We start from the raw sequence: 19591 nt of genomic DNA, 5'->3' as shown, positions 1-19591 counted from the left end.
CAAGCTTTGAAACCTTGATAAGAAAGGTGAATAATACCTCCAGCTTGGTCGGGCACAAATGCCCTTGTCTGCAGGTGGGAAGCCGGATGTGAGTATGTGTCCTGGTTGCTGCACTAGTGCCTCCTCTGGTCGGGGGACATGTTTGGGGGGGGAGGAGAAACTGGGGGGAATAGCGTGATCCTCCCACGCGCTATGTCCCCCTGGCAAAACTCCTCACTGTCAGGTGAAAAGAAGCGGCTGGTGACTCCACATGTGTTGGAGGGGGCATGTGGTAGTCTGCAGCCCTCCTTGGATTGGCAGAGGGGGTGGAGCAGCGACTGAGGACAGCTCAGAAGAGTGGAGTAATTGGCCGGGTACAACTGGGGAGAAAAAGGGGGGGAACCCCCCCAAAAGAGAGGTAAATAATTCCCTATTTACCTATCAGAATGGTTTAACATAAACAAATTATCTTTGAACATAAAAGGTCTAATTTTATCTTTTGTGGATGAGTTATTGTAAAAACCATATGAAAATTTCAGTAACAACCACAATTCAGGTGAAAGTCTAGCAGGCCCTTCCTCCAAATCATAGTCCGCCAGGTTTTCCCATCATAGCTCCATTTTATCAATGAAACTATTGTTATTATTAGTAGTAGTAGTAGCAGTAGTAGTAGTAGTAGTAGTCGTAGTAGTAGTAGTAGTAGTAGTAGTGGTAGTAGTAGCCATAGTGTCATTTATTCTTTATTTTTGTCCCAGCTGGTTTACGCTGTAAATCTGTGGGAGGAATATTTCATGTAATGCATGTGTGTGTGGATGCTGTATTTGGTGAAAATTACAATGTAAGTGTCTGCTTTATTAACATTCATTAGCACTTCACTTGACTACTCAAAGATTCCATGTTAGCCAGTAGAAAACATGGCAACGCAACAGTTAAATCAAACTTCACTCTATAGATATAAGCAGCTTTCTCATGAAGAAAACAGAGACCAGTATCGAGGCTAGAGGTGCTCTGTTGACTATGAACAGGTGTCTTTGTGAAGTCATTTCTGAAGGATGAAATTGAAATGAACTTGACTATGTAGTGGTGATGTCAGATGTTAGACCAAATAGAAAATCTACCCTACTGAGCCATAGAAAATGTCACTGTTTGCTTTCTTAATTCTTTTTTTTTAAACCCTATTCCTTGAGAAGCTTCTTTTTTTTTGGACTGGCAACATCATGGAGGGGGCAGTAGAAACCCTTGTCTCTAGTTAAATGAGACATTAATTGTCACTAAAATTGGTTATTTTTATTTGTATTTGAATTACATCATATCTGAGGAATATGAGGATGCTTTGATTTTAATGTAGTTATGTGCAGTATGTTGTTGCTCTGTCATTGATAAAGACATGAAACATGATCTAAACAAGTGGATTAATTTATCACAATGGATAGGGGAAAAAAGTCTGTAAAATGTTTTCTCTTGCATGAAAGTATATGCAGACAGCATAGTATATACACATGCTCATTAATTTCATTGGCTTCAGTGCCTCCTTTGTATAGTTTTAAAAGTGTCTTAAAAGTTCATTCGTTGCCAGAGAAGTTTAAAAAATGCTCTATATGTTTTAATTTTTTACTGAAAACACCCCTCAACACACAAAGTCTTTGGACCGTAACAGAATCCCTGCTTCAGCCCATCTGAACAGACTCATTCCCATTACTTTTTATGCTCCCTTTACGATGTTACAGATAACTTCACAACTGGGTCCCTCGGTATGATTTCTGGCTCACTGTGTGAACACATTTGACAGAACATTTTGAACAAGCCAGCAGTCCAACATCAAGAGGAAATAGCCTATTTTTAGATAGGGATATACGATGACATATCAAACTACAAAATCCTTCCGACATGGCAGATTGCTGTTGGCTCAAGGAGTGTGTTCAGGTGGCGGACAGAGGAAGAGAAGTAAAAATAAAATAAACTCAAACCCAAATAAACAATTGACAAATCAAACAAAACGTTAAAAAGGTGAAGCTGGGCATAACATGTTTCCAAGTATAAATACATTTGTAAAAATCATCAATGACCATTATTAAAATCAAATGTAAAGCTAAAATTAGATCAGTGTTGGGAAGATAAAACTGTAGTAATATATTATTAGATATATTCAGACAATGTAAAATTAACTTTATCCCCACGACCTTAATTAGGATAAGTGGTTTGGATAATGGATGGATGGATGGATGGATGGTCACAAAGTGTTTTAGTGAACAGGGACCAGGGGGAAATGTAAAAGAAAAGAAAAAGATGAAACATGAAATTAAACTCACCCTAACAGTAAAAAGACTTGCAGGTTCATAATAAGTAATACAAAACATGATCCTGATCCTACTAAACTTAGTGTTAAACTAACTATTGATCCTGATCCTACTAAACTAAGTACTAAATTAACTAATAATCCTGATCCTACTAACTAAAAGTAAATAGCGCTGCACGCATAAGAATGTTTTTTAAATGAGACAGTCGCATAATTGACGTCATAGCATTCGCGTTCCATGATCACAGGCGATCCGTACCACGGCGTCCGGGTAGCGTACCGGTCTATTCCGTTGCCTACCAACGCGGGATCGTCAGGTCGAATCCCCGTGTTACCTCCGGCTTGGTCGGGCGTCTCTACAAACACAACTGGCCGTGTCTGCGGGTGGGAAGTCGGATGTGGTGGGTATTTGTCCTGGTCGCCGCACTAGCGCCCCCTCTGGTCGGCCGGGGCGCCCCCCGGATCAGCAGACAGGGGGTGGCGCGGCGACAGGGATGGCTCAAAAAGAGCCGGGTAATTGGCCAGATACTAACGGGGAGAAAAAGGGGGGAAATTTGAAAAAAAAAGTCGCTCCGTAGCAGGCGCACGGGTAGCGTAGCGGTCTATTCCGTTGCCTATTCCGTTGCTTACCAACACGGGGGTCGGCGGTTCGAAACCCGGTGTTACCTCCGGTTTGGTCGGGCGTCTCTAGACACAATTGGCCGTGTCTGCGGGTGGGAAGCCGGATGTGAAGAGTTGGGTAATGGCCAAGTATAATTGGGGGGGGGGATGCGATCCGTACCATGTCCGAGTTAAACTGAACCGTGCCCCAGCCCACCTCTTCTAACAGGCAGCAATCGCACTAGTCAAACGAACTGGATTTTGGGGGTCAAAATGCTGGGTCACGGTACGGACCGTATAGGCGCTAACCGCTCGGTACTATAGTTAACCATGCCCGAGCATGGAACTCTAACGCAATGTAAGACATCCTGCTTCTAGTATTTAACCCCATACTTAAAGAGCCCAACATGACGCGTTCACATTACGCTCAACGTTCCAGGCCCGGCGACGCCTACGTCATCGCGATGCGACTTTTTGTGTTGAAGAGAAGCGCTCTCGCGTTGCGCAATGGAGTTCGTGGTTTTATTTAGCTTGTGGGTTATTTTGAGTCGTTTTGAGCGCGGTGACACACGACCCGCTGACATGCCGTATAGATTTATCAATTATGCAACGCAGCGATTTTCAATAAATCGTGCTGCACGCAGAAGAAGATTTTTACGGAGGCACCCGACGTCGACGGAGGAATTTGCCGTTTTACTCGCCGACTACAACTCACGTCCATCGACAAGGTGAGAACCAGACCCGCTATCAACCCAAGTGTTCTCGAATGAATTGAAAAGTGTACTATATAACAGTAGTAATATAATATGTTTGTTGTAATTATGACGGTAGTGCACACACAAGTAGTAGCCCTAACCGGTAAACATTAGCTAACATTATTGTGATTAGGCTACTGTAATTTGACACAAAATATTGTTCTGTCCCTTAGTATAATGACTGAAACACAGTCCTTACTTTTCAGCTTGTCGCGACATGGTTCAGTGGTTCTGTTGTATCCACGAGCGTGAAGATAGTCGCGACTTTTACCAGCTATATTGCCGTTTTCTGTGTTTTATCCAGTTTTTCCTGTATACTCTCGTCCGCCCAAATTTCCAGCAAACACTGCACCTCTGTGGTAGACCAAAGTGATCCCTTTGGCGCCATGTTTTTCCCCCCTTTTTCTCCACAATTGTACTTGGCCAATTACCCTACTCTTCACATCCGGCTTCCCACCTGCAGACACGGCCAATTGTGTCAGTAGAGATGTCCGACCAAGACGGAGGTAACACCGGGATTCGAACCGCCGACCCCCGTGTTGTTAAGCAACGGAATAGACCACTACGCAGCCCGGCGTGTTTTTTTTTCCACGTTAGTCCCATTGACATTAAAATCTCTTTTACAAGAGAGACCTAGCCAAGAATGGCAGCAGTACATCAGTTTCGGCACACACTCGCATGAAGACAACAGAATAGCTCAAAGTGCAAAATAGCATAAAAAGTAAGGGAAAAGATACAAACCTGTTATCAATTGAAACATTTACAATTTCCAATAGACACAGATTCCATAGACTTAACCATACCTTTAAATTCGGCTAGAGTAACCAAGTCCTGGAGTTTGTCTATTCTGCAGGCTATTCCAGGCAGATGGTGCAGAAATCATGAAGGCCTTCTTGCCCAGCTCAGTCCGAACTTTAGGAACAATCATTTGCAAGGTGTCCTGAGACTGTAACCCATAAGTGCCATGTTTTATGGACAGAAAGATAGATAAATAACAGGGGAGGGTACCCAGAATGGCCTTATAGATAAAAGCACCAGTGACTAAGTCGCCGTGTTGATAGAGTAGGCCAATTGACTTTGGAGTAAAGGGTACAGTGATGAGTGAGGGCTCTACAGTTTGTAACAAACCGTAATGCTCCATGATATACAATGTCTAACATATGGAGACAATGGGCTGATGCGTCCATGTACAGTAAGTCACCATAGTCAAGAAAAGGCAAGAATGTTGCTTCAACCAGTCTTCGCTTGACATCGAGAGAAAAACAAGACCTGTTCCTAAAATAACCTAACTTCAGTTTCAACTTTTTCACAAGACTCTGTATATGGGGCTTAAAACAGAGGTTGTCATCAATTAAAAATCCCAAATATTTGTAGGTGGAGACGGCCTCAATTTGTTTACCTTGAGTAGTAACAATGCTCCGATTTAACTCTAACTTCCTAGTGTTTGAAAACACCATATATTTGGGGTTTTATTCAGCATTCAAGACCAAACTTTTTTTTAAAAATGGGACAGTCGCATAATGGATATCATAGCGTTCGACTTTCATGCCCGGGCACGATTAGCGATCACACTACATGCATACCGTGCCGGAGTCCAACTGAACCACGCTGGAGCCCACCTTTTCAAGCGGACCAGGGCACGGTGCGGAGCAATCACACTAGTCAAACAAACTGGACTTGGGGGGGTCAAACATGCTCAGGCACAGTACGGATCGCCTAGTGTGAGTACACCCTTAAGTTTCTCAAGTTGGTCACAGTCTTAGATCACTGATGATGAAAGGTCTGTCCCCTTTTGCCCCAGACCTACAATTTCTTACAGTAAGAATGGGCCCTTGGTCTGCAATACAGCTTGAGGCCAGACTCAACAATGTTTTAAAAGTGAAAGGTAAGATTTAAAAAAGAATCAATTCAAATTCTTATTGGTAGCCTTTGAGAAATTACTGAAATTGGAGCGATGTGATTATATTGTAGCATTCGCCGCTATTAAAAAAGCACACTTCAAAGCTGAGCGATGCTTTATTCAAGGCTGTTGTCGGCCACAGCCACGCCATACACATCACAATTAAAACCCGACTCACAGGTCGTCTCTCTCTCCATAGACCTGAGCCACGAACCCTTGACCCGGCAACAGTGTATACGTCAAGACGTTTAGTTAACATCGTTATGGTATTAGCGTGCAGAGAAACTTTTCAATGTTGAAAAGGATTAAGACATTTTCACCCAACACCATGGGGCAACAAAGTTTAAATGCACTTGCTATGCTATCAGTTGAAAGGGAATTCGTTCATGGATTGCTGGACTTCGATAGAAAATTATTGTCAATGAAAGATCGTCATGCATCTTTTCTTTTCAAGCAATGAACATCATTACAAAGCATGTTAATTTGGCTGTAGATTATAGCCCGGAATGCAATGGGTTTCCCTGCTCTGAATTGTTGCTTTGGATGTGTTGTAGTTGCAGACCACAGTGATCGTATACTGCTTGATAACTTTGGATTTGTAATGCAATGCTATATACAAGCTAATATACCAGCTGTGTGAGATCAAATGCCATTATTGTTGATGTCACTCATATCCCTGTCCCCACTTTGCTAACTCCTGCACCGCATTATGTTAATGTGTGCGTTTGTGATTCCATTCATTGATAAGGTGTGTTTGTGTTTGGATTAATTGAGGAAGTAGGTTTGTGTGTAGTTTCACTAACGAGTCGGATGCTGCCCATACAGACTTTATTGTGCCCCACCAGGCTTTCCGTGCCAGAAACACCACTGAATAGATGATTGTAATTTGTCTGTTGACATCTCATTTACCTAAAAACATCAAGAATTTTCAGCCAGAATGTGCATTAGTATTGTGTTTGCAGGTGGTGCTACCAAATGACAATATGAATGTAGAAAACATGATGATGCCAGTAACTACATATGGAGGATATTTACAAGATGTAAAATATGTGAATCAAACACAAAAACTTTGGCAAAACTAAGAGAAAAAATTGAGGCTAAGTCATTCTGCTCATAACAAAAAACAGAAAATCTTCATCAGTCGTCAGTTGAGGCTGAAGATAAATCAGCATTGCTCCTGTACTGCTGGGTAGAATTGCCTATTGCTAATTAGGTATTTGAAAAGAGATTTCTCTTTTAGAATAGCAATCTGCTCTGTGTCTGATGCCCAGGATGAATCTTGGACTGCTACAACCTGCGCTGGTACAAAACCTTGCACAGTCCGGTGAGCTATTGACGAAGTAGAAAAGCTAATTTATGCAAAAAGTAGTCAAACATTAGGTTATTCTTCACTTTTCTACAATCTAACTTTTGAGTGCTGAGTGCTGAATAGCCCCATAAAACATGGCTGTAACAGCAGTTGGGTCTGATCACCACCATTCTGTCATCCTACAAATTTGTTTTCACTTTTGGAATTGAAATTTAAAAAAAAACAACAACAGTAAAACCCGGAAAACAATGTCATCAATTCATTTGGGATAAAAGTTGTCACCTTACATGTTTCTCTGGCATATCTTTTAACCATCTTAGATCAACTGTGTCCTCAATAAACTACAAACAAGGCAAACAGTGCAGGAAAGTTGACTGAGGTTATGGTGGCTTGCAGCGGTTGCTCAGCTGTGATTGGAGCATCAGGAGAAACGGTGCGAGACTTAGGATCAGTCAGTTGAGTGCTGTGCACTTGATGTCAACCTTTGCCATTCCTGTTTTTAACTGAGACAATCTTGGGCGGGTGTCCAAGCCTGGGCATTGACTGGACATTCACATAATATCACCAACCTAATTTGGTGTAACTGCAGCAATTGCGTTTAGTGTAACTGGGAGACATAGTAGCTAAGTATCATAGCCGTAGCTTTAAAAATCTTTTACACAACACAAACTGTCTGGCCCTTCGGGACCATCACAGAAGGTCCTGTAAATCCTCAGGGAAAGAATCCTTTTCAATAACTCCTTACCTCAGATTGTCTTATTTATTTGTGATATACTATACCTGCAATTCCCTTTTTAGTGGTTAATTGTGGCAAAGGAAAATTTCAACCAATCAGAATATTTTTTAAATGGAAAAAAATTATACCAATTAGAATATTCTTCTCCAGGGTGTCTCTAGGAGAATGAATGAGAGCATAGTTCTGAACTGACCATTTGATCAGCCAATCAAATCTGAATTTTCAGCCCGTAGGGTATTTTTTTCAGTTTTTCCCACAGTCCAAAGGAATTTTAGTATACTGTGTTAGTACTGTAGCATGGTATGAGCTGTGTGAGACTATGTCACAGACTGTACATATGACTGATACTGTTCCTGACTGATATTGTTGTCATGTCCATTGTGTATGGTATTTGTTCATTATTTTGAAGAGTTTGCTTTGTGTGTGGTAAATAGTCAAGGTCCAGGCCCAAGAGTCCTAGTCTCCTTGTGCTTTGAGGCCAATAATGTAGAAAAGACAACTACTGCTAGAGTCTGAAAAAAAAATGTTTGAGAGAAAAGATGAGAACCAGTTCAGAGAGTCCCAGGAAAACCAATATAATTTTATTACTGTTTTCCCAGACAGACGCAACGTAATAACTGATATTACATATATAAATTCACATCTTATGTTACAAAATATTGATTATGTTATGAAAAGTCTTAAATAGAGCAATGGAATTCCAGGGAGTCCCCAGCAAGATGTAAAGTCACACTCCTTATTTCTATGTGTGCATGTTTAAGCATATCCAACTGTAGATGGTTTCCCTACAACTTAGTAGGAACCTACCTTTGCATTTGAGACATTGCCGAAACATATATTTTTTTTTCTTATAATTAATTTTGATGGTAAATAAGCAAACATGATTCATAAACTTACTCCTTGAGGACTCCATTTGAATAAGAGGCAGGGTGCTGCAGTAGTGAGAGACAGTCCCGTAATAAATACCCTGGATTCAGCTTCCATGACGTCTTTTGTCCTGTTCAAGTGTCCTTACAGAAGGCCACTCAACCACTACCTGCTCACTCATTGTAAGTCAGTCTGGATAAGTGTTTCACCTAAATTCCTTTGAAAGAAGAATAGAAAAAGTGAGAGCAGGGGCCCTGTGATGAGCATATCAAGTAAACGCGGGCCCTGCTGAATGTGGATTCCTCTCATGGATTGACAAGTTTATGAGCTGCTTGGTTTCAGCCAGTCCAGAGCTCACCAGACTGTTGAGTCCCTCATTTTCTTTCCACCCCTTTCTCCAGTTCCATAATATCAAAAGTCCATCTAGAATGGAAAGAAAACTATATTACACAAAGGATTCTTGCATCAAAGGAAAACCAGCTGATATCTACTTGAAATGTTCACTTAGGACGATGTCTTACAGTGGTAAAATGAACAATGCAGAGGATGGCGATGATGAGGAGGCCAATGATGATGGAAGCGATGGCAACATAGAGAGCGTTTCTTCCCAGTCGTTTGGACCCTTCATAGTCCCCAAGCTCGTAGCTGTTCCTGGACTGGGAAAACCAGAAAAGTCTCTTTATTCTTTATGCCTGCTGTGTTATAAGCTGTCCTTGTCATTTAGATACTATCTTGCTGCGTTTGACACTAACAAACAGTTCAGCATGCGTTTAACTTTGCCAAGTCCCAAAATTTCAAAACCAGAATTACCAGGCTTAAGTCCAGGATTTGCAGATCAATTATTTAGAACAATTTACAGTTAAAAGTATAGGCTGTTGTTTTCTGAAAGATTTGATTGCCAAGCATTATTCCAAAATCAACACTCCAGGTGAGAAGTAAAAGTCGTTGGATGGTGCGTCTTCGTCGGCAGTACAACATTTTGAAGGAAAAACGGCATTACTCTGCACATCCGAAATGTGGGTATTTAGGTGAGGTCATTCAGTACAGTGCTAACGTGCTGGTTTGTAGTTAAACCCCTCACTGGCTGTTTACATGTATGGCGCAAATGTGTAACATGCATTGTTTTTGTTCAATTTTCTTAAGTGGAAAATTAGATGAGTCTGCTTGATGGGCAGAGCAGGTGCAGGTGACTGGGTTACATCTTAGTGTCGAGTGCATCCACACTTAAGACCCCACCTCCCCTCAAGTCAACACCTCAGAACTCTGTCACATGACATACTAAACTCCACGAACAGAGTAGTTTATCTCCACTCTATGACAATCTCTCTCCATACACGCACACACACACGCATATATATATATATATATATATATATATATGACAGTACATTCCTCTAGATGGTAAGAAGTCAGACATTTCTTTCGAACCTTGACAAAACTTCTGTGATAGACCACTGGAGGGACTAAGTTGAGGGATACAATAGACCCAACATTTGTTTAATTTATTGTTATTATTGTTATTGTCATGTCAAGAAAAAATGATTATAGCTTGGACATTTTTGTAGTTGTTTTACCATGCAGTCGCATCCCCCATGTAGTGTATTTTACTGATAATGGTCACAAACAAACTTGTTTTTTTCTTTTAGATGGTTTTCAATACTTACCATGATAGAGAAGACAAGGGCTACAATATTGATGGGATATGCAGGACAAAAACAGGTGAAAATGGTCAAAAAAAGATAGCTACGGAGTGGAGGAGGGGGTCCGTGGCCCTCGATAGAGTTTAAGCTAAAAAATGAACCTCCGTTCAGGGAACTCTTCACGTCTGGATGAAGCACTTTAAGAGCCATCATTCTTCCCGGGCAAAACAAAACACAGAGGAGGAAATAAAGTCAAAGAAACACCAACAAGGATATGAAAGGATGATGAAGAAATCCAAAAGAAAAGGCTTCAGGAAAAAACATTTTAAGAAATTGGTTAACCCGAAGGGGAAAAGATGAGCCAGACCAGTCGGACTCAAGGATCTGCTAGTGCTAGCAAGAGGTTGATGGCGGTGGGTGAGAGATTTGTTTTGTTGGCTGAAATCCTCCTCCAGAGTATGATCTCCTCTGCTTCAGTAGAGAAAACTACCCGAGGGGAAGAGAGAGCGAGGGAGAGGTGTGAGAGGGGAGGAGATCACTAACCCTTTGGCCTCAGTCCAGGCTTATGCCTCGGGAAGAGGTGTTGGGGATCGGACTATGTTGGCAAGTGCTGGCACCTTGCAGAAATACACAACATCGTTACACACGAAAACTACTTCTTCAATGGCTGAGCAGTATTCAAAGTGTCCCGCCCATACATGAAACTAGGCCTTCTCCTTTTTATTGTCTCCATCACGGGTTGTTGGTTCGAGTGGAAGGAAATTCAGTTGAAAGTCAGACATAATTGCAGGGAGGATGAAGGATCAGGGTTAATCTGTTTGCTTTTTGCCATCATTTTACTGTCTACAGGCTTTCAGTGGGCACATCGCCCTCCACAAAATATTTCAGATGTCAGAGCAAGTGACCTTTGACTGAACAAAGCCAATGAACATTACTTTGACTGAAGCTGAACAGCATAAACATGTCCATTAGCAGCTATTATTCCAGTTTGAACCTGCCTGCTACCAGGTTCTCATACCAACAACAACAAAACAGTGCTATAAGACACAATAATTCATCAACACCTTCTAAGGCTTTAGAATAATTTATTAGGAATTTAAAAATTGGAATTTCCAGAGAAAAAAAAAATCATTGTGATAAAGCTTGGTAGGAAACTACCCAAATGAGAGTTTAGTTTGACTGTTCAAGACCTCGTAGTCGGAGCTTCAAGCTCCGTTCAAAGCATTGGCCCTTTTCCTGACATCAACACAAACGGAAAAAAAAAGGTTCACTAAAATCACTGTACAAGGGGAACAAGATCTGAAAACAGAAAAATATAGTTTCTTTTTTTTTCTGAAAATAAGTCTTAATGCCGCAGAATTATCAACATGTTTTCTCTTATCAGCAACAATAGTATTATTATTATTATTTGTAAGGTAAAAAATAACTTATTGCTTTATTGAAAGTTAAAAAGTTACAGTGTTGGTGTCCAGCAGTAGTTACAGTGTGGGTGTCCCAGACAGTCTGAGAGAGGTACTTGTGGCCCAGGCCGGGAAGTCATGTCAAAATCTGCCTGGTTCAGTCAAAACCTACGCCTGCGCCTGTATCTGCATCAAGTCGTGCAGAGGACCTGACAGGCTGCAGCACCAGGGTTACACAAACAAGCAACCTGTATCTATATTGTAGTTTGCTTCAAATATTTGATTTTTTTTTTTTATTCCAGCATTTCCTTCACCCTGCCAGGCAGTGTTATCAACACTGAGGACCTCTCTACAGAACTGACTCGGAGGAGACCCAGTTCCATTCTTGGTTCCCTCCCCCCCCGACCCCTCTGTGAAGGTGTGATCAAACAGATGAGTGTGACCTCCAGAGGGACCCCAAACGTCGCTCATACCATATAGTACATAACCACTCAATGCAAAATGGAGCAAGGGCAGAGAAAAAGGGGTCAAAGACCAAAACGGAACCAGGCAGCCTTTTTCAGTACCAAAAAAGAAAAAGGAAAAAAGGAAGAAAAAAAAAAACAGCAATCGAAATGCTCCTTCGTTTCCATAAGTAGTTCCATATTACATCTTGATGTATGCGCACAAACATTCACACAACACACGCTCAGACGGAAGCTCATGCACCTTCAATAGCAATAAAAGGACAAAACAAGGCCGTGATGATTTTTTTTTTTTTAGAAAATGCTCCTCCGAGAATGTCCTTCATTTGTTTTCACGGCTGTTGACACAGCATAAGAGAATGACAAGAAAAACAAGAAAAATAAAACAAAACACAAAAAAAAACTGAAAGAAATTGCCCAAAAATATATTTATATATATAATCCATTCCAAAGAGCAGTACTCCAGGTCAACCCCAGATCCCATAAACCCCTCCTTTCGTCTCTCTCGAAACTCCTTTCGTCTTGCCTTTTTTTCTTTTCTTTTTTTTTTAAGTCAACAGGATGGGATGGTATATATATATATATGTAAGTCGAAAGTTGAAAACAGTTTGTGATGTGACTTCGGTATTTAATTGCTCACTGTGCTTCAGCAATGCGTAAAGAAGTATGGATCGTCATGACATCAATATGATCAGAAAGTTAACAAAGTCGTACAAGTTTTTTTTGTATTTTTGTTTTTTTTTTTTTTTTTTCCCGAGACAGGATAATGACAAGTGATAAATTTGTGAGAAGACTGACATTGTAGTTTTGGCGACTAGATATATGCCTGATGAATTTTGTTCAGTGCCGAGGTTGGCCACTTGCAGATGGAGACTGTTCTATAGTGTGTATACATATACCATATGTACACAAATAGTGAGATGACCAAACTTATTGACTGATAATGTCCAGTTAAATTGCTGCCAGTACTTTTAACCCTTTCCAGACCAACCAATGACAAATCAACTGGTTCAGTACCCCCCCATCCAAAAGTCTATGTACAATATCTTACAGGAAGACATAAAAACATTGCTTTGAAACCAATTACAGAATAAAATACCTTACAGATTATCATCATCATTACTGTCAATATTAATAACAATATTACAAAGGTTTGCTTTTAAAGACTACCAAAATATACATTTTAGTTGTTTGTTTGTTTTTTTTTTCAGGTTTCTTGTGAAACTTGAGTTAAGAAAAGAATTTGCCCGTTGAACTTGTTCTTCCTCTGATAAAAAAAAAAAGGGTTAGGTTCCTTCTACACAAAGATGACCCAACCTCACGCATCATTTCAATTCCCTCTACTCGCCTCGGTAACAGATTCAAAGGATTTCATAACGAAACAACATCGAAATGAAATAAAATAATAAAATAGAAAACTAAAAATAGTAAGTAAAAGGAGAGTTCTCTGTGTGCTCGTCATGAGCGCAACAAATTTCCTCAGAGATTTTTGCAGTTTTCTTTCTTCCAAGCTGCAGCAAATGTGGGGGGGGGGGATAGCGGGAATCTAGTTATCAGTCTAACGGTGGGGGAAAAGAACAGGAAAGACAAGGGGAAATAATGTCGAAGTGAAATTAGTACAGCAAAACAGATCACGTTTTTAAAAAGATCTTCAGTCGGTGAGTGGAGTCGCAGGGAGTCAGTATCCTGGCAGAGCCTATGGTCACCAATCAAATTGTGCCGTCGGCAGGCACCCAGCAGTTTGATTGGCTGATTAGCAAAAGGAGAACTCCTCCCATGTTCAGTTACCTGAGCCGTCTCAGTGGTAGCCGTTAGTGAAAGCAGTAGCAATCAGAGGGCCCTGGAAAACAAAAGGCGACAACAATAAATGCGAATTCCACGACTCGCTAGTGTTTGTGTATACATATCGTTCATGTTCTAGTGTTGGTGTAAATACAAGCATGTTGGGTAGGTTCTCATGTGGGTGTGACGTACCCCTAGACCATGGCCAAATCCTGTGCTGGGGGCGGGACTGGCAGCACTGATGTAGCTACTGACTCCTGAGTCCTGATTGGCTGCAGCATACAGCTCAGTCAATGGGCCGGGGCTGCTGGTGCCCAGAAAGCCTGCTGTACGAGAAGGGGTGGAGCCTGAAGGATGTGAAGTAAAGCAAGGTATGGGTTCGAGAACACCGGGCTTTGCTTACACAATTCAGGGAAACAAACACACAAACGGTTTGTCTATTACAGGGCGCCTCAGTGAGTAGGATTTATTCCCTAGCCACTAATCTTAACCGTCGGCAGTGTTGGGAGGGTTACTTTTAAAATGTATTCCGCTACAGATTACAGAATACATGTCATGAAATGTAATTTGTAACATATTCCGTTAGATTACTCAAAGTGAGTAACATATTCTAAATACTTTGGATTACTTTAATATTCTCTTACATTTTGTGTAACAGTATATGAAGCGTTCACACAACACTACTTACTTGAGTAGATTATTCTGTTTCTTCTATTGTATCAACTGGCTGAATTGATATGGGTCACCTTAAATATATATTATCAAGGGCTTGAAGAGTATGTAAACACAAAAGATCTATGATTTTTTTTAATCTGGTAAAAAAAGAAAGAAAGAAGAGAACTTTTCCATGTCCTTTTCTTTATTTCCATAGCTGTTAGAATGAAAAACCTCAAGACAAAGATGAAAATATAGCATACTGTTTTACTCTTGAACTAACATTTAGTTATCACTTTTACTGCATTTTGTGTCACAATCCTCTTCAAATAAGAATGGCACCAAAGAAAAAAAATGTTAAGTAATCCATTAATTTCAAGAATGTAACTGTATTCTGAATACCATAAATTTAAATTGTAACTGTATTTGAAGACAGTTACTCATATTTTGTATTCGATATACATAACGCCGTTACATGTATTCTGTTACTCCCCAACACTGACCGTCGGCACTGCATGACTAACGGGACCGACCCAATGAAATTCGTTTTGTTTTTTCCCATTTTTTATTTCTTGGTTTTATTTTGTATCAATCATATTTTTTATCTTTGTGCAATCATAAAAGCAAATGGCGGCGTTTCCTAGTTTTTCCTGACGTCATTTTCTCTGATGTCTGACCCTTTTTTTGTGTGTGTTCGACACAGCAAACCCATGTAAGTTTAGTGACGTTTGCACACTGTGATGCATACACTCACATGCACACTGACACAGAAGTGTGACAAGGTTTCTGCAAGGGAGAGCGACAGTCTAAGGACAAATTATTTTCAATTCCTAATATGGTCATAAATTTTGTTATATTCCCCCAAATCTCCAAATTCTGTGCACTTCCGTGGTTCATGTCTCCATTCCATTCTTCATCCATTCACTATATCACGGAAATCATAGGGCCCTACCTTGACCTTAACTTTAACCTTAACCCTAAACCCAAGTCCTAACCCTTAAATAGCCCTTTGAAGAAGGGAGGACCTACAATATGTCCCCACTTACCCACTTAGCACTTCACAAAGTACACACAATTTATTTTTTTTTGCCCCGTTTTTCTCCCCAATTGTACCCAGCCACTTATCCCACTCTTCCGAGCCGTCCCAGTCACTACTCCACCCCCTCTGCCAATCCGGGGAGGGCTGCAGACTACCACATGCCCCCTCCGATACATATGGAGTCGCCAGCCGCTTCTTTTCACCTGACAGTGAGGAGTTTCGCCAGGGGGACGGCGCGCATGGGAGGATCACGCTATTCCCCCCAGTCCCCCCCCCCCGAATAGGCACCCTGACCGACCAGAGGAGGCGCTAGTGCAGCGACCAGGGCACATACCCACATCCGGCTGCCCACCTGCAGACACGGCCAATTTTGTCTGTAAGGACACCCGACCAAGCCGAAGGTAATGCGGGGATTCGAACCAACGATCCCCGTGTTGATAGGCAACGGAATAGACCGCTATGCAACCTGGACGCCCCACACAAATATTTAAAAAATGTATTTTTAAGTGTCATTGGTGTTTCTTTTTACTATTTCTTGTCTATACAAAACACATATGCATCCTGTCCCTCTGCCCTGTCTCTGTCTCAGCCATACACGCAGCATACTATCTCAGAAATAAACAAAGAAATACACACACCTCTAACTACTGCGGCTGCTGCTGCTGCTGCCATTGGTCCATATGCTGTCAAAGGAATGGCTGGGGGGGACAGAAGAAACAAGTTGGTGCTTTACATCAGTACGTCATCACGTGTAATAAAACATGGCCAGAATGACATCACCTAGATCAGTGGTTCTCAACCTTTTTGGGGTCCTGGACCCCCTGCATATTTTTGATCTACCCTGAGGACCCCTCCACCTGATCTTGGGGGAGGGGGGTTGCAATTTGATAGAAACAGTAGAAACTGCATTTTAAATTGCATTATAGCATTTATTCACTCTTTGGGGCAAAAATAAGAGCTTTCAGTTGTAACTTAGATATAGTTAACAAAACAGAATTCTTATGCAGTAACTTTCAGATATATGTAACAAAACAGAATATGTATTCAGTAACTTTCAGATATATGTAACAAAACAGAATATGTATTCAGTAACTTTCAGATATATGTAACAACAGAATTTTTATGCAGTAACTTTTAACAATGCAAACGGGAGCGAGATCTCTTATTAAAATACAATAAATTACACTTGTGAAACAGATGTAATTAGAGAAAAAAGTCCCGTTACCCTTTATAGTTTAGGTAGATAAAGGTCTCAGTCACATTTGAGTAAAATAATCCTATTTCTATAAATGTCATAGGATCTTTTTTTTAAAGATATTTTATTTTCACGGACCCCTTGCAATTACACCGCGGACCCCCGGTTGAGAAACACTGACCTAGATGACATCACCTGATCAAGGACAAGTTATTAACCTTTTTTTTTGGCCATATGCGAGAATATCAAAAATATTCAAAGAAAACGTAAAGGTATCTCATTTTCAGATACGCTCTACCTTCTGGCATAATGTTATCGTCAAACTCTGAACTGGTACCTACTCCAAAGCAACTGCCAAAGAAAGGAAAAGGATTTTGGCCCAAGGTGAACAGCTGGGATCACCCACCTTTCACCTCCTTTCAGCAAGCTCGAAACCGCGCAATCTAATTTAGGAACATTTTCTTGAGGTTTGCCCAATAAGTAAATCCGATATCTGAAGGTATACAATACAGCTTTTGACCACTAGTGGCACTATAGAGCAAACAGCCCCCCCTATTAATTGTTTCGCCTTCCTTCCAGCACACCAGGACTTAAAGCACCCAGTTTTATCTCGGTGGAATATAGTTACCACTCCCATCCAGGCTCGTGTCAACACTGAACACACAATCAAAATCACTACAGTTAATCACTTTTAAGCAGTCGAGGGTTTTTTGATGACCATCTATTTGACATGTGTACACTTAATAGATAAATATTATGTAATGAAACAGACAACTTCTTAATTAACTGAAAAGTAGTAGCCTACTGTTAGTGGTGCGTATCTGCTGCTTCAGAAGCTCCAAAGAGGAATTTAGAAATAGACTATAGGTTACAGTAGCATCGTTTAGCATTGTACAAAGCCCTTTATAATAATAGCAGGGTAAGGCCAAAAAATGAAATAAATTCTACGCCACTTTCGGCTATGTGGTGATTTTCAGAGGCAGATTTCCAGAATTTTAGAGCAGACGAGTATCATGGCAGTAAGCAAGAAAATAGTTAAACACTGTAACATCACATTTCTTGACACACAATGTGCTCTGGATATAAACTTTGGATATAAAGAAAAAATACAAAAACTGTACTGGATACCTTTAAGAAAGACGATGATGCTATTCCAAGGTTAAAACACAAATAGAACTCATTACCACTAGGCGGCAGTGTTAAGACAGTTGTAGTAGCTGTTCGTAGCTCAAGGCCCATGGTGATAAGCTTGCTTGAGTAAAAAGGGTAATATGTAAGTCACAGGACTGCGCACATTTATCTCAGAGGGCTTTTTCACTGCTGTTTAAAAACCGCAATGATGTTTTGGCGTATCTGACTGTTGATTGTCAATGCAATTAAAACCATTAAATGTAACTTGAGTAATACCTCAATTCTTTTCTGAGCTGTTAAAATCAAACATTAAATCAGATGTCAAACTGTGACAAACAACACAATGAAAATGCAGCCTCCAGACCCAGGAGGCCACACTGATCCTGAGGCACTCCTGGAGGAGTGAGGACCACTGACCTGCCAGCTCAGGGGGGTGGGATGAAGTCAGGAGGGGGGTCCTCTCTAAATGGAACTCTAGAAACAGAGAAGGTCAAGAGAGAGCGCTTTAAAAATAAAGTAACCGTCCACCGGCCAGGTTACAAAGCTGTACACACAAACACAAACACACACACATAAACAAGTACACCTGGCCACAAGAAACTACCAAGGTTGCAAAAGCACAAGGAAATGCATACTACCGCACGATACTGAAGGAATAACAATCTACAGAAGGAAAGGGAGAGAGTTGGGATAAGAATTGAGCAAAGAAAGGCAATGGGACTATGAAATAAACATGAATATTGACTAAAAGAGCAAGAAGTACACAGCCAAGAAATCCGTGTTCGAGGGGAAAAAACAGCTTGGCATTTAAAGATATGGAAAGATTAAAAAATAGCTTAGCTAACACATGGGCTTTAGAGAGAGGATGAAGGACAAATAGAAGTCACTCTTACATTTTCATGCAGCCATAGAGTCAGTCCAGTTTATAATGTGTGTGTGTTTGTGTTGCCGTCCACCAATCCATTTACATGCATGTGTCTTATGTGCATTGCATGTGCAGGTAGCTCACACCGCCACCAACGCTCCAGAAAACATAAATACTGGAGATAAGCTGAACAAATAAATACCACAGACAGCATCCTTACACATTTTCTTCTTTTCTGTACACTCAATTTTCTTTCAGCGGAGCTACAAATGCTGACTTAGGAGTAATCACATGCACTCACCAGGGAACTGATAAGTATAGCCAGGAGCAATGCCAGAGTAACTGCGACTGGTGTAGGTAGTAGTCTGGAAACCTGGATACCCTGTAGGTGAGAAAGAAACGAGTCCCTCCTTGATAAATGCAGTAAACCCATAAAGTCACCTCAAAGGACAATTTCCCTGCTTTAATTGCGGTTGAAAAGCTAATAAACTGGATTATCGATTAACCGTTCATGATTATATCAAAGTTGGACCAACCCCGTGCAGCCACCTCTAAGTATACTGATATATTAATGTCCAATGAGAGGAATGGATGCAAACGTCCAGCAGAGGGTGACAAACAGCCACCGATAAGTCGAACATCTCCACGTAGTGGACCACCATGTGAACAAAAGAGCATTATTCATAACATTTACTCCCCGGTTAAGTGTATAGGCCTATCGACTTTTAACCAGTAAACTCTGGATATTGGACTCCTCCAGTTATTATTGTTAGTTATTATCAATTTTTACCACGAATAGCATGGGGCCTTCGTGAGAAGTATGGAGGTGGATTCAGCAACATTGAAGTGGCGCTACCTCCTCCCCAAAATAAACTTCAGAATGTGCAAAGCAATCCGATGACAGTGAATTAAACTTTCATCCACTTTGCTCTACTTTACAAAATTTCACTTAAATGTCAATAATCCTCTCGATTATTGA

General features: G+C 40.8%; 2 protein-coding genes and 1 long non-coding RNA gene across 4 annotated transcripts in view; 1 reads left to right on the top strand and 2 right to left on the bottom strand.

The window, feature by feature from the left end:
• The first annotated feature begins 3475 nt into the window (after window positions 1-3475).
• LOC130108466 (uncharacterized) lies at window positions 3476-12241 on the top strand. The gene is made up of 2 exons (XR_008809881.1): window positions 3476-3603; window positions 11785-12241. It is a non-coding gene; the product is annotated as an uncharacterized LOC130108466 (long non-coding RNA).
• Window positions 8146-10543, bottom strand: LOC130108465 (transmembrane protein 233-like). The gene is made up of 3 exons (XM_056275398.1): window positions 10107-10543; window positions 8964-9098; window positions 8146-8865 (listed from the first exon to the last, which is right to left on the bottom strand). The coding sequence occupies exons 1-3, from the start codon at window positions 10293-10295 to the stop codon at window positions 8854-8856; spliced, it is 336 nt and encodes a 111-aa protein (XP_056131373.1). The 5' UTR covers window positions 10296-10543; the 3' UTR covers window positions 8146-8853.
• The window catches only part of LOC130108463 (RNA-binding protein Musashi homolog 1-like), a 27858-nt gene continuing 19414 nt past the window's right edge, over window positions 11148-19591 (bottom strand). Inside the window, exons 10-15 of one of the 2 annotated variants that reach the window (XM_056275396.1) lie at window positions 18914-18994; window positions 18165-18221; window positions 16060-16119; window positions 15980-15988; window positions 13921-14126; window positions 11148-13786 (exon numbers count right to left, since the gene is read on the bottom strand). In XM_056275396.1, the coding sequence (XP_056131371.1) occupies window positions 13745-13786; window positions 13921-14126; window positions 15980-15988; window positions 16060-16119; window positions 18165-18221; window positions 18914-18994 (455 nt within the window). In that variant the 3' untranslated portion in view covers window positions 11148-13744. The remainder of the gene's footprint in view (window positions 13787-13920; window positions 14127-15979; window positions 15989-16059; window positions 16120-18164; window positions 18222-18913; window positions 18995-19591) is intronic. The other variant, XM_056275397.1, reaches the window with a different exon arrangement.

The sequence above is a fragment of the Lampris incognitus genome, chromosome 2 (genome assembly GCF_029633865.1).
Source record: "Lampris incognitus isolate fLamInc1 chromosome 2, fLamInc1.hap2, whole genome shotgun sequence".
Taxonomy (NCBI): Eukaryota; Metazoa; Chordata; class Actinopteri; order Lampriformes; family Lampridae; genus Lampris; species Lampris incognitus.
The sequence above is the reverse complement of the archived record's forward strand: the minus strand, read 5'-3'. Positions and strand labels throughout refer to the sequence as shown.